The sequence below is a fragment of the Coregonus lavaretus genome (assembly GCF_964263955.1).
Source record: "Coregonus lavaretus genome assembly, contig: HAP1_SCAFFOLD_706, whole genome shotgun sequence".
NCBI classification, from domain to species: Eukaryota; Metazoa; Chordata; class Actinopteri; order Salmoniformes; family Salmonidae; genus Coregonus; species Coregonus lavaretus.
In genome coordinates this window covers 252,120-266,752 of record NW_028164738.1, presented here as the reverse complement: position 1 = coordinate 266,752, position 14,633 = coordinate 252,120, and the positions used below count along the sequence as shown (strand labels likewise).

General features: G+C 45.3%; 1 protein-coding gene across 1 annotated transcript in view; it reads left to right on the top strand.

Annotated features, from left to right (window-relative positions):
* Positions 1-792: 792 nt before the first annotated feature.
* The window catches only part of LOC311116691 (uncharacterized protein), a gene marked incomplete at both ends in the record, with an annotated part of 31,283 nt that continues 17,442 nt past the window's right edge, over positions 793-14,633 (top strand). Inside the window, one exon of the mRNA XM_084191738.1 lies at positions 793-822. Coding sequence (XP_084047864.1) covers positions 793-822 — 30 coding nt within the window. The remainder of the gene's footprint in view (positions 823-14,633) is intronic.

Here is a 14,633-nt window from a genome sequence, read left to right as displayed (position 1 = left end):
AGCTGAGATTAAGTCTTTCCTAGTGATTGAGTTGTCTAAAGAAAATCCTTTGATAGGGATCCAGTTGCTTCTGTGACTTCACATAAGTATAAGGTTGTGTGAAGGGTGGCAGTTGAACTGAGACTATGTTTTAGGACGCTCTGGTAACCTAAATTTTTTAAGGTATTGTATTCTAATTGGCAGTTTTGTTTTGCTGTGTTTATATTTTAACGTGTCTGTGTTTTTATGTATTATAACGTGTAATGGATGATGGGAAGTTATAGTGAGACTTATGAGACCGAACACCAATCTGTGGAATTGAGTGAATTTGACCTAGGGTTTCAGGAACCGGGGACTGGGGAGACTGATATTGAAGTTGTGCATGATTCTAGAACAAGCGTGAGATAACTAAAGCGTGGTGTGTGCTGTGTGTAGAGATTACTGCATTGGTATATGTGACTGGAATTCTGATTCTTATGATAATAATTGCATTACAAATTATATAAATTAGCCTCTTTATATGCGAGGGTGTCATACATGAGATAAGTCTGTATTTGATACCGATAATACATCCAAGATAGAGAAAGCAAGATGGCAGGACCAAACATAACCATACCCAAATTCAATGAATACATAGAACAACGAATGACAGGGAGAGTAATGCCAGGTCCACCAAGGGAGGGAGGTCATATGCCCGCCCTTGATGTACAACAGATAGAAATGACTGATTATGTGAAGAAATTGACGGAATTTTCTGCAGCACTCTCTTCTCAGGCGCAGAAGGCCCAAGAGGGGGAGCTGTCGGGAAGTACGATGACACTGAAGGTAAACGTGGGAGGCTGGGTGAGGGTTAAAGTCCACAAGAGAAAGTGGCTGGAACCCAGGTGGACTGGACCGTACGAAGTGAAGGAGGTTACTTCACACTCAGTCCAGGTCAGAGGTAAATTAGGCGCACACTGACACCATCTAACTCATTGCACACCAGCCCCCACTCCTTCTAGATCACTGACAGAAGTCAGGGCTGATTTGAGCAGCGAGAACCAATCCTGACAACACAATGAAGAAACCCTTATGGGAACAACAATCTCACTCAGGGTGAAGAAGAACTTTTTCCCCCTGGGAGAGATTGGGAGTGTCTGAATGTTTGTATGTATGTTTTCTGATAGGAATTGGACTCCTGCTGGGCACTCCTTATGAGGTGTTGTTCTTTTACATTACATTTGAGTCATTTAGCAGACGCTCTTATCCAGAGCGACTTACAGGAACAAATAGGGTTGGGTGCCTTGCTCAAGGGCACATCGGCAGATTTTTCACCTAGTCAGCTCGGGGATTAGAACCGGCGACCTTTCGGTTACTGGCACAATGCTCTTAACCACTAAGCTACCTGCCGCCCCGTGTTGTGTGAAGCTATTTAGAATTACTTGTTAAATTGACTTATAATATAGAAGAGGTGGCTAAGGGATTTTTAACAGTACCAACCATGGGGGGGGGGCAAATCCTCACAAGAGGTCCCAGAATTTACTGGGGACGAGAAATGCTTGATATAATTAAAATGGAATCCAGGGATAGCTTTAAATCTCCATTATATAACCAGGTGGAGGGAGAGGTATGGTTTTGAGGGACGTCTGGACGGAGATAAACTCGAATCCATGCTTAAACAGATACATAAGGTGTGTAAAGGAGAAATAAGCAGTGAGAGAGAGAGAGAGAGAGAGAGTTGAGGGGGCCAGTACCCACTGACAGCCTTACCTAATCTATTGGCGGGGAATGAAAGGGGCCCAAGCAACCTTAGATGTATACAGTAATAATAATAATATGCCATTTAGCAGACAGGCCATGAACTCATCAGGACGTGGCCAGAGCGGTAGAAAGAATGACCCACCCCAAAACAGGAATAGTAAGGTTTGGGCTGCCGTTAGAGGGCAGTGGGTTTCAGGGGATGCCCATAGGACACTTTTGCCATGGGCCGATTACGGAGAGTATGTTGGGAAAATAACTGAATTGTGTAATAGCCTCAGAGAGACATGCAATCCATCATGAGAGAAAGTCAGACAGGAGAGAGGAGTCCATCCCCCAGCTTTGAGTGTGAGAAAGAGGAAGATAAGGCATGACTAGTCCTTGAGGGAGAAATAGTAGACTCTAGTGGGGGGAAGACTAAGGAACCCTTTGATCCAAATTGTGAGGTGTTTGAATTGGCTACTATTGATTTAGCACTTCAACAGGAACAGAGAAACCTAATTTGGCATTGACAGTAATGGGTATGAAAATTAATTGGATGATGGGGTTTTGTGTTGAATTAGAGACAGTGAGACTATTAGTCAACACCTGGGAGTGGAAATCAGGAGTCCTCATGACCTGGCTGTTTGGTTGTTGTTTTTTAATTGGGGTTTTCGAATAGAAAACAACACACCTAGTATGATGTTAATAAAGTCATGTTGTTTCAATTTTGGAGGGTTATCAGCAGGTCAAGGGTTATAGGTCTTAAAGGTGCACACAGTGAATTTTATGGATTTTTTAGGTTTTGGCTGAGTTTGGGGTATATATGATTTCTTATGAGAATGAATGTCATGAGGACTTAATGAACACTTGGGATAACTAACATTTATGAAATATTTAGAATAATGGTAATGTTTAGTATACTATGGGATTAAACAGTTCGTTAAATGATTTCAATGGCCTCTGAACTCTGTTTTAACATTCTGGTGTTAATTAATCATCCACACTAGTACATTCTAAAGGCATGAGAGGAAGACTTTAAGATAGTTTATTTTACTAAGTTGAGGGTAATTTATAGTACTGTGAAAATTGTGAAGAAGATTATAATTTGGTAATAAAATATTTGATTTGAACCATAAATAACAGAAGAGAGAGTGGAGGAATGGCAATTGGATAATGAAATACCGATATTAACTAAAGTGATTGTTTAGGTAGGTGGTAATATTGACACATGGCCAAATCATGTGTCAAAGAGGGGGATGGTTGGATTAAATATTAAATATATACGAAGGAGAGGACAAAATACTTTATTAAATATATACGAAGGAGAGGACAAAATACTTTATTAAATATATACGAAGGAGAGGACAAAATACTTTTAAAAAAAAACATGTATGATAGTTTATTAACCACACCTGTATGTCAGAGGTTTTGTGCCCCACAGGTGAACTAAAGGAGAAGGTGACCCACTCTATCTAACCAGGAGACTGAATCAGGCCTGGCGGGAAGGGCCCTACCAAGCACTGCCTTTGCCAGCAGAAAAGCTGAGAGATCCATCTGGGTGCATGTCACACACTGTACAAAACCAGCTACACCTGACGAACAAACACAGAGTTAGGAGAAAGATCCGATCACCACTATGGTCCGGGGGTTGCCTCCTTAACGAAGATTCCCTTACCCTGTCTGATCATCCCTGTGTGAGTTCGATAGAAGGTAAAGCAATGGGTTGGCCTCTGGCATCTGACATGTTCTCAGGGCAAGGGTGGGGATTCACAGGTCTCCCGACGGTAGGTAGCTGTCTGATTGTGGGGGCCATATTCCTAACACACACGGACCCTCCTGTTTCAGCCAGAAGTGGTAGTTAACCTAACACAAGTTGAAAAAGCATAGGAGACAGCTAGACGTAGGGAGAGGGGAAATTCTAGAGTAAACCTCTCTGAGGGAGGTAGTGAGACCGGGGCTGTGATAAAGATAGTGCAAAACTATAGACCTGGAGGAAGTAGTACAGGTGGAATCGGGGTATAGAAATCTTAACCTGTGGTTGGAATGGATTCAGTATACGGCAACAACTATGTCTAAAGAAGACTGTTTTGCCTGTGGGACAGCCAAACCAGGGTTAACAACTACTCCGTTCCCCTTGACAGGCTTTAACTCTCTGTCAGGTTTTTCCTCCATGCAAGCCACCTGGGAATGTGGTGAAAGAGTCTTATGGTAACTTGCACTATCTGTTTCCCCCGATAACAAAGTCATCCCGACCTGGGTTGCCTCAGTTTGAAGTCACAGGGGATTCTAAATTGTTTTTCTAGTCTAATCTCTCCTCTTTGTTGCAGCAAGAGGATTATAGGAGCCAAAACCAGGCCCGTGCTGACATCTGATGGATGTGTGGTGATAACTGATTGTGAACTCACCTACATACGCAAACAATCAAACGTGTCAGAGATTGGTGAGTTGTCACATAGAAAGTAGGACCTCCTCCCGGGATCCTTTGATGAAAGGATATATATTGATGGGATCCACAATCAGATCGCAGCTGGGTTTGAATCAAGTATTTTCTGGTGGTCAAACAATTAATAAAAATGTAGATTGGATAAATTATATTTAATATAACCAGCAAAATATTTATAAACCACACTCGTGATGCAATAAAGGGATTAGCTGAGCAGACAGCGGCAACTAGCTTAATGACATGGCAGAATAGAATAGCTTTAGATATGCTTTTGGCTGAGCGGGACGGGGTTTGTGTTCTGTTTGGATATATGTGTTGTACTTTCATCTCCAACAATATAGCACCGGACGGGCCTGTGACCAAAGCGCTTGAGTGACCATCACCACGCTGGCGAACGAACTGGTTAAGAACTCTGGTATTGATAGCTCCATAAACGATTGGTTTGATAACATATTTGGTAAATGGAAAACTATTGTTGTGACTATTCTGGGTGAAGTTATGGCCTCTATGGGTATACTTGTTCTTTGTGGATGTTGCCTTATTTCCTGGCTGAGTGACTGGTTTGGTGAGTACTCTTCTATGGTGGTTACTGGATTTCTGACCCTAGTAATTGTGTTTTTGCTGTTAATGTGTAGTGCTGCTTGCATCGTCCCTTGTCTCAGGAGGTCAGTGGTAGGAGTGGTGCAGGCGTCAGGTATGATGCTGTTGTTACCGGCCCAGGATGATGCAGGTGACTCTGCTACTGACTCTGAGACCAAGCTGGATGATCCATGTTTTGCCTAGTAAAATACATACACGCATTTATTTTCAGTTCTTGCTCATTTATTACCTTATGTTTTTACTAACCACTGTGATTGTTTATTCTTCCTGATGTGAAGGTAAAGGATTCCTGGGTGGCTGGTAGCCAACTCAGTACATGTTAGGTGTAGGGGAGGAATAGAGGGTTAAAATTATTATTTTTATTTTCTATTAACATTAAATGTTGTGATTTAATTTCCATATCCTGTTATTCTTAAGGGTGATTATACTCTGTTTAGAGTGACACCATAAAAATGTTGGGTTTTATTTTTTGGATCTGTATGTGATGAATAGCTTGGAAGGAATGCATTAATGAGGAGCACTGTACTGATATGGATTGTTTCACATAACAGGCCGATAAGAACACTCTCTCTTTGTTGTCTGTGAAACTGCCCTTGAACATGGGTACATGGAGTACAGTTTTTGGGGGCTCGTCCTTTTGGGTGCTGACTGTTGTACTATTAATAAAAACGTTGATAGAATTAACTGCATACATTAATGTTAAAATTAGGCAATTGGACACAACAAGGTTTTGAGGCGGTGCATGGCCAGTTGGCTGCAACCTCTCTCATGGCTTTCCAAAATCGTATTGCTGTCGACATGCTCCTGGCTGAAAAAGGAGGAGTATGTGCTATGTTTGGTGAACAATGTTGTACCTTTATTCCCAACAATACAGCCACAGATGGCAGTTTGATAATTGCCCTGGAAGGGTTACAAACTCTTAATGGTAAGATGAAGAGCCACTCAGGGGTGGACACTTCAATGTGGGACTCTTGGATGGATGCGTTTGGTAAATATAAAACGCTTGTGTCTTCTATACTTGTATCCATCTCTGTTTTTGCTGCAATTCTAGTGCTTTGTGGATGCTGTTGCATTCCATGCATACGGATGCTGACAACCAGGATTATAACCACCGCTATTGATCCACATCCTGCAGATAACGGTCAGATGTTTCCTTTGCTTGCTATTGACGATGCTGACCAAGGATATCTGGATGATGAATAGCATTTAAGCTTTTTGTCACGTCTCTTGTGAGACGTGAAGAGGGGGAATGTAAAACTTTATCTTCTGATAAAGTTTTCCCTATTTTGCCAAATTGCAGCATTTAAGCTTTATGTCACGTCTCTTGTGAGACGTGAAGAGGGGGAATCAAAACTTTATCTTCTGATAAAGTTTTCCCTATTTTGCCAATTACACTGTTAGCTTGTGTCACGTCTTAAGTTTTCCTTCTCTACTGTTACTTGGTCACGTCTCTGGGGAGACGTGAAGAGAGGGATTTGTCGTGGTAAATATATTATGTTAAAGCTTGGTCTGACTAAAATCTTGTGCATAACCCATCTTGTGTTGGGGCCTTGGGACTTAATACAATGCACAAAGACTTCTATCTTGTCGGCCTTATCAGCAGGTGGCCATGGGCAACACCCATGCCATAGGTCTCTCAAGTCCTCCCAAACTCACGAGTTATTGCCCTGAGGACATACACACACCCCCCCCACACACACACACATACACACACACACATACACACACACACATACACACACATACACACACACACATACACACACACACACATACACACACACATACACACACACTTACACACATACACACACACACACACATACACACACATACACACACATACACACACATCATCATTGTTAAGCACACACACACAAAAAACCCCTTCTCTTAGGCTGAAGACAGAGAACCCGACTCAGAGCCAATGAAATGGATATGACCTCGACCAACTCATCAGGACCAATGGGGAGATCAGAACTACTAGAATCAACCTACTTTATTTTATTGTATAAAATGTCAGCACACAATGTTTAGGGGCGCGCTCTCAGATATCTCCCTACGAGGTTGACGAACGGGCCCGTGCACGCTATTTTCAGATATCTTTACCTCTGAATAAACTGCCTTATATTATACAATCATCCACCTTGTCCGAAAGTCTCTACTTGGTCTCCGTTCTCCAGTAAACTTGTGATTATCAACATAACTCGGGAGTATTTGGGGCAGTGTTTGAGTGAGTGTCTATGTGCTCACGCAGGTGCCCGAGAGCTGTGGCTGCACCAAGGGCTAAACTATTGTGTGTTGTCTCTTCGTGTACAGGTATGTCATTTATTTTGTCAGAATTATGTTGTATATCATTTTACTTGTATTGTATAGTGTGTTGTTAGGCACTGAATGTGTGCATGCAGCACCTGTTCTCTTTTGCCTGACCTTCAACTAGCAAGGTGCCCGAGAGCTGTGGCTGCACCAAGAGCTAACATATTGTGTGTTGTCTCTTCGTGTGCAGGTCGAATAAAAATTATCCAACCATCAGAATTCCAGTTGTGGCAGTGTCCTAATTACGTGACCTGCCGACTGGTCAGCTCAAGCCGACCGCCGGAGCTGTGCATGTGGATGAGGTGCACGACCTGCGCATGTGAATTTGTTGATGGTTTACTGTAAGTGAATATATACTGTAAACAGTGAAAGTGAATGTAGCATATTCATTAGATACAGGTATTCGTGCTTATTTGTATGTTTTGGATGAATTTGTTTATAGCATTTATTTTTTTTGGTATTTGAATGCACTAAATTACATTGTATTTTAGTGCTCTGTTGAGCCATGGAAGATTCTCAAATCCATAAGACGTGTTATGCTGGGGATTTTAGTGTGGGTAGAGGGAGGGGTGTCCTTCCATTTACACCAATTGTACAGTCAGCTCCTGGGAGTAGAGCGTTTGCTAGTCCTGAGTTTGCAAGCACTGGGAGGGGTAGGCTGTTTGTTCCACCTGACCAGGGTATCCCACCTCTGTCTTTTGATGTACCATCATCCACAGTGCTCGGTGATAATGGGACGCCTCCGAGTCAGCTTAGTGACCTTATTAAGCAGATTGGTTCAGAGATAGGAGAATCTATCAGAGCGAGTTTACTGCAGCCTGGGGTTTCAAGTCTTTCTCCTGCCCGTCCCCCTCACCAACCCCAGCAGTTTCCCCTGCCTGAGCAGTGTGGGTCAACCTTTATTGATGCGTCCAAGCTGAATCTGGTTGTGAGGTCAGATGTTAGTGCTCCACCTCTTTTTAGGGGTGATGGCTCAGATAAGTACTCTGTCCTGGAGTGGGAGGAGTTAATGGAAGTCTACCTAGAGAAGAGGGGTTACACTGGGTCTGGGAATGTTGGGGAGGTGATGTCTAGGCTCATGGGGAGGGCACGGGATGTGACCAAAGTCTGGAAGCGTAACAACCTTGTTGTCACAGACGTTAAGGCGGTGTTCAGTGTTTTCAAGCAACACTTTGGGGATACTGTCTGCTCAGGTATGCCATTAGCTGATTTCTATTCAATCAAACCATATGCTAATGAGGGTCCAATAGATTTCTGGATTAGGCTTAACAAAGCTGCAGAGGCAGCCGAACAGTACCTTGTGAGTGAGGGCAGGACCTTACCCAATCAGTGCTCAGAGTTGGCAGTCATGTTTGTATGCAACTGTCCTGATAAAGAGTTGGCCCAAGTGTTCAAGAGCAAACCCATTGGTGACTGGACAGCCAGTGAGGTACAGGATCGGTTGGATGAACTGTTAAGGGAACGTAAAGCATGTAGAACACAACTTCCACAGCAGGTGGTTGCCGTTTTTGACTGCCCTCAGGAGGGTCCTGTGAAAATACCTAATGTGTCATCTTTTTCTCAATGTGGCCGTGAACCAGACCAGGCACCATCTGTATCTGAGGGTGGGACATTAAAGAACGTTTTGACTTTGTTAGAGAAGGCTCTGGTCAGCAATACTCAGCAATACTCAGTCTGTGAGTGGCGCAGTGGTCTAAGGCACTGCATCGCAGTGCTAGCTGTGCCACTAGAGATCCTGGTTCAAATCCAGGCTCTGTCGTAGCCGGCCGCGACCGGGAGACCCATGGGCTACAGTTCCGAATGTTTTGTTTCAAGTAAATCTTGAATTTTATGGAGAAAAGTAGACTGTCTACACTGAGAAAAGTACCTGAGAAAAAAGCTCCACATCAGTCAGAGCGCTGTCTGCCAGTTCCTGAATCTCATCAGTGCAAAGTGCAATTGAAGCACAAAAATAGTCTGATGCAGAACTGACAATAAGAACCATTTTAGATCTGCATTTAGAGATTTCTTACACGTTTTATATTTGTTCCTTTCGTGAAAAAGTGGTCCTCTGTAGCTCAGTTGGTAGAGCACGGTGCTTGTAACGGGTTCGATCCCCAGGACCACCCATAAACCATTTTTTTTTTTTATAATGTACGCACGCATGACTGTAAGTCACTTTGGATAAAAGCGTCTGCTAAATGGCATATTATATTATAGAAATGAGGAATTCTGCGTTAACTAGCAAGTTAAACTCAGGGGTCACGTTATCTTAGTACGTTTCTGAATTAATAAGGTGACGGTGCATCTTATTGTGTAAGCTTTCTGCCGTATTTGAGAGGTCAAAGCCCTTTGGATGAGTTCTCTGTACAGCTGCCAACATTTTTAATTTCCTTGCATTTTCTCTCCTCTGTTCTCGGGCCAGTCTGCTCCTCCCCCAGTCTGCTCCTCCCCCAGTCTGCTCCTCCCCCAGTCTGCGCCTCCCCCAGTCTGCGCCTCCCCCAGTCTGCTCCTCCCCCAGTCTGCTCCTCCCCCAGTCTGCTCCTCCCCCAGTCTGCTCCTCCCCCAGTCTGCTCCTCCCCCAGTCTGCTCCTCCCCCATCTTCTCTCAGTCAGGCCCGTTGCCCTACCGACTCCAGACACAGCGTGTACACATGCTGCATTTTAATTAATTAATTAATTAATTAATTAATATGCCATTTAGCAGACGCTTTTATCCAAAGCGACTTACAGTCATGCGTGCGTACATTTTTGTGTATGGGTGGTCCCGGGGATCGAACCCACTACCTTGGCGTTACAAGCGCCGTGCTCTACCAGCTGAGCTACAGAGGACATCAGAGCAGACAAGCATCAAAACCTTTTCATTCTCTTGTAAATGACCAAACTCACCATAAATGCCATACAGTCCTGAACTAAAACATAAACGCAACATGTAAAGTGTTGGTCCCATGTTTCATGAGCTGAAATAAAAGATCCCAGAAATCTTTCATATGCACAAAAAGCATATTTTCTCAAATGTTGTGCGCACATTTTGACATCCCTTTTAGTGAGCATTTCTCCTTTGCCCAGATAATCCATCCACCTGACAGGTGTGGCATATCATGAAGCTGATTAAACAGCATGATCATTACACAGGTGCACCTTGTGCTGGGGACAATTAAAGGGCACTCTAAAATGTGCAGTTTTGTCACACAACACAATGCCACATGTCTCAAGTTTTGAGGGAGTGTGCAATTGGCATGCTGACTGCAGGAATGTCCACCAGAACTTTTGCCAGAATATTTAATGTTCATTTCATTACCATAAGCCACCTCCAACATTGTTTTAGAGATTTTGGCAGTACGTCCAACCGGCCAGTCTAGGACCTCCACATCCGGCTTCTTCACCTGCGGGATCGTCTGAGACCAGCCACCAGGACAGCTGATTAAACTGGGTTTGCACAACCGAATAATTTCTGCACAAACTGTCAGAAATTGTCTCAGGGAAGCTCATCTGCGTGCTCGTCGTCCTCACCAGGGTCTTGACCTGACTTCAGTGGGCAAATGCTCACCTTCAATGGCCACTGGCACACTGGTGAAGTGTGCTCTTCAGCGATGAATCATGGTTTCAACTGAAACGGGCAGACGGTGTGTATGGCATCTGACATAGAGGGACCAGGTGAATCCAGGTGAAAGCTATGATCTCTTATTGATGTCACTTGTTAAATCCACTTCAGTCAGTGTAGATGAAGGAGAGGAGACCGGAGTCATGCCAGGCGCACCAGTTTGTGTCAAGAACTGCAACGCTGCTGGGTTTTTCATGCTCAGTAGTTTCCTGTGTGTATCAATAATGGTCCACCCCCCAAAGGACATCCAGACAACTTGACACAACTGTGGGAAGCATTGGAGTCAACATGGGCCAGCATCTCTGTGGAACGCTTTCGACACCTTGTAGAGTCCGTGCTCCGATGAATTGAGGCTGTTCTGAGGGCAAAAGGGGGTGCAACTCAATATTAGGAAGGTGTTCTTAATGTTTTGTACTGTCAGTTTATATTTTATGTGTGACCAAAAGAACACTGCATGGCTAAATGCATATAATTGCAGCAAATTAGCTTTAAAACCGCAACATTTTCTCTTTGCTACAGGGCAGAATACAGGGAGCTCAAAGTATTGGGACAGTGACAATTATTTTGTTGTCTTGGCTCTGTACTCCAGCACTTTGGATTTGAAATGATACAATGACTGAGGTTAAAGTACAGACTGTCAGCTTTAATTTGAGGGTATTTTCATCCATATCGGGTTTAGACCGTTTAGAAATTACTGCCCTTTTTACGTTGTCCCCCCATTTTATGGTAAATCATTGTCATTTTGGAGACACTTCTTTTGTAAATCAGAAGAGAATATGTTTTGAAACACTACTACATTAATGTGGATACTACCATGATTACGGATAGTCCTGAATGAATCATGAATAATGATGAGTGAGAAAGTTAGACGCACAAATATCCCACCAAGACATGCTAACCTCTCACCATTACAATAACAGGGGAGGTTAGCGTTTTTGGGGTATGATATTTGTGCGTCTAACTTTCTGACTCATAAGCCCTAGGAAAGGGTTAGAGGTCAGAGGCTGTGGTCAATGCTGTGTTTCTGGTCAGCCCTAGGAAAGGGTTAGAGGCTAGGGTTAGAGGTCAGAGGCTGTGGTCAATGCTGTGTTTCTGGTCAGCCCTAGGAAAGGGTTAGAGGCTAGGGTTATAGGTCAGAGGCTGTGGTCAATGCTGTGTTTCTGGTCAGCCCTAGGAAAGGGTTAGAGGTCAGAGGCTGTGGTCAATGCTGTGTTTCTGGTCAGCCCTAGGAAAGGTTTAGAGGCTAGGGTTAGAGGTCAGAGGCTGTGGTCAATGCTGTGTTTCTGGTCAGCCCTAGGAAAGGGTTAGAGGCTAGGGTTATAGGTCAGAGGCTGTGGTCAATGCTGTGTTTCTGGTCAGCCCTAGGAAAGGGTTAGAGGTCAGAGGCTGTGGTCAATGCTGTGTTTCTGGTCAGCCCTAGGAAAGGGTTAGAGGCTAGGGTTAGAGGTCAGAGGCTGTGGTCAATGCTTTGTTTCTGGTCAGCCCTAGGAAAGGGTTAGAGGCTAGGGTTAGAGGTCAGAGGCTGTGGTCAATGCTGTGTTTCTGGTCAGCCCTAGGAAAGGGTTAGAGGCTAGGGTTAGAGGTCAGAGGCTGTGGTCAATGCTGTGTTTCTGGTCAGCCCTAGGAAAGGGTTAGAGGCTAGGGTTATAGGTCAGAGGCTGTGGTCAATGCTGTTTTTCTGGTCAGCCCTAGGAAAGGGTTAGAGGCTAGGGTTAGAGGTCAGAGGCTGTGGTCAATGCTGTGTTTCTGGTCAGCCCTAGGAAAGGGTTAGAGGCTAGGGTTAGAGGTCAGAGGCTGTGGTCAATGCTGTGTTTCTGGTCAGCCCTAGGAAAGGGTTAGAGGTCAGAGGCTGTGGTCAATGCTGTGTTTCTGGTCAGCCCTAGGAAAGGGTTAGAGGCTAGGGTTATAGGTCAGAGGCTGTGGTCAATGCTGTGTTTCTGGTCAGCCCTAGGAAAGGGTTAGAGGCTAGGGTTAGAGGTCAGAGGCTGTGGTCAATGCTGTGTTTCTGGTCAGCCCTAGGAAAGGGTTAGAGGCTAGGGTTAGAGGTCAGAGGCTGTGGTCAATGCTGTGTTTCTGGTCAGCCCTAGGAAAGGGTTAGAGGCTAGGGTTAGAGGTCAGAGGCTGTGGTCAATGCTGTGTTTCTGGTCAGCCCTAGGAAAGGGTTAGAGGCTAGGGTTAGAGGTCAGAGGCTGTGGTCAATGCTGTGTTTCTGGTCAGCCCTAGGAAAGGGTTAGAGGTCAGAGGCTGTGGTCAATGCTGTGTTTCTGGTCAGCCCTAGGAAAGGGTTAGAGGCTAGGGTTAGAGGTCAGAGGCTGTGGTCAATGCTGTGTTTCTGGTCAGCCCTAGGAAAGGGTTAGAGGCTAGGGTTAGAGGTCAGAGGCTGTGGTCAATGCTGTGTTTCTGGTCAGCCCTAGGAAAGGGTTAGAGGCTAGGGTTAGAGGTCAGAGGCTGTGGTCAATGCTGTGTTTCTGGTCAGCCCTAGGAAAGGGTTAGAGGCTAGGGTTAGAGGTCAGAGGCTGTGGTCAATGCTGTGTTTCTGGTCAGCCCTAGGAAAGGGTTAGAGGCTAGGGTTAGAGGTCAGAGGCTGTGGTCAATGCTGTGTTTCTGGTCAGCCCTAGGAAAGGGTTAGAGGCTAGGGTTAGAGGTCAGAGGCTGTGGTCAATGCTGTGTTTCTGGTCAGCCCTAGGAAAGGGTTAGAGGCTAGGGTTAGAGGTCAGAGGCTGTGGTCAATGCTGTGTTTCTGGTCAGCCCTAGGAAAGGGTTAGAGGCTAGGGTTAGAGGTCAGAGGCTGTGGTCAATGCTGTGTTTCTGGTCAGCCCTAGGAAAGGGTTAGAGGCTAGGGTTAGAGGTCAGAGGCTGTGGTCAATGCTGTGTTTCTGGTCAGCCCTAGGAAAGGGTTAGAGGCTAGGGTTATAGGTCAGAGGCTGTGGTCAATGCTGTGTTTCTGGTCAGCCCTAGGAAAGGGTTAGAGGCTAGGGTTAGAGGTCAGAGGCTGTGGTCAATGCTGTGTTTCTGGTCAGCCCTAGGAAAGGGTTAGAGGCTAGGGTTAGAGGTCAGAGGCTGTGGTCAATGCTGTGTTTCTGGTCAGCCCTAGGAAAGGGTTAGAGGCTAGGGTTATAGGTCAGAGGCTGTGGTCAATGCTGTGTTTCTGGTCAGCCCTAGGAAAGGGTTAGAGGCTAGGGTTAGAGGTCAGAGGCTGTGGTCAATGCTGTGTTTCTGGTCAGCCCTAGGAAAGGGTTAGAGGCTAGGGTTAGAGGTCAGAGGCTGTGGTCAATGCTGTGTTTCTGGTCAGCCCTAGGAAAGGGTTAGAGGCTAGGGTTAGAGGTCAGAGGCTGTGGTCAATGCTGTGTTTCTGGTCAGCCCTAGGAAAGGGTTAGAGGCTAGGATTAGAGGTCAGAGGCTGTGGTCAATGCTGTGTTTCTGGTCAGCCCTAGGAAAGGGTTAGAGGCTAGGGTTAGAGGTCAGAGGCTGTGGTCAATGCTGTGTTTCTGGTCAGCCCTAGGAAAGGGTTAGAGGCTAGGGTTAGAGGTCAGAGGCTGTGGTCAATGCTGTGTTTCTGGTCAGCCCTAGGAAAGGGTTAGAGGCTAGGGTTAGAGGTCAGAGGCTGTGGTCAATGCTGTGTTTCTGGTCAGCCCTAGGAAAGGGTTAGAGGCTAGGGTTAGAGGTCAGAGGCTGTGGTCAATGCTGTGTTTCTGGTCAGCCCTAGGAAAGGGTTAGAGGCTAGGGTTAGAGGTCAGAGGCTGTGGTCAATGCTGTGTTTCTGGTCAGCCCTAGGAAAGGGTTAGAGGCTAGGGTTAGAGGTCAGAGGCTGTGGTCAATGCTGTGTTTCTGGTCAGCCCTAGGAAAGGGTTAGAGGCTAGGGTTATAGGTCAGAGGCTGTGGTCAATGCTGTTTTTCTGGTCAGCCCTAGGAAAGGGTTAGAGGCTAGGGTTAGAGGTCAGAGGCTGTGGTCAATGCTGTGTTTCTGGTCAGCCCTAGGAAAGGGTTAGAGGCT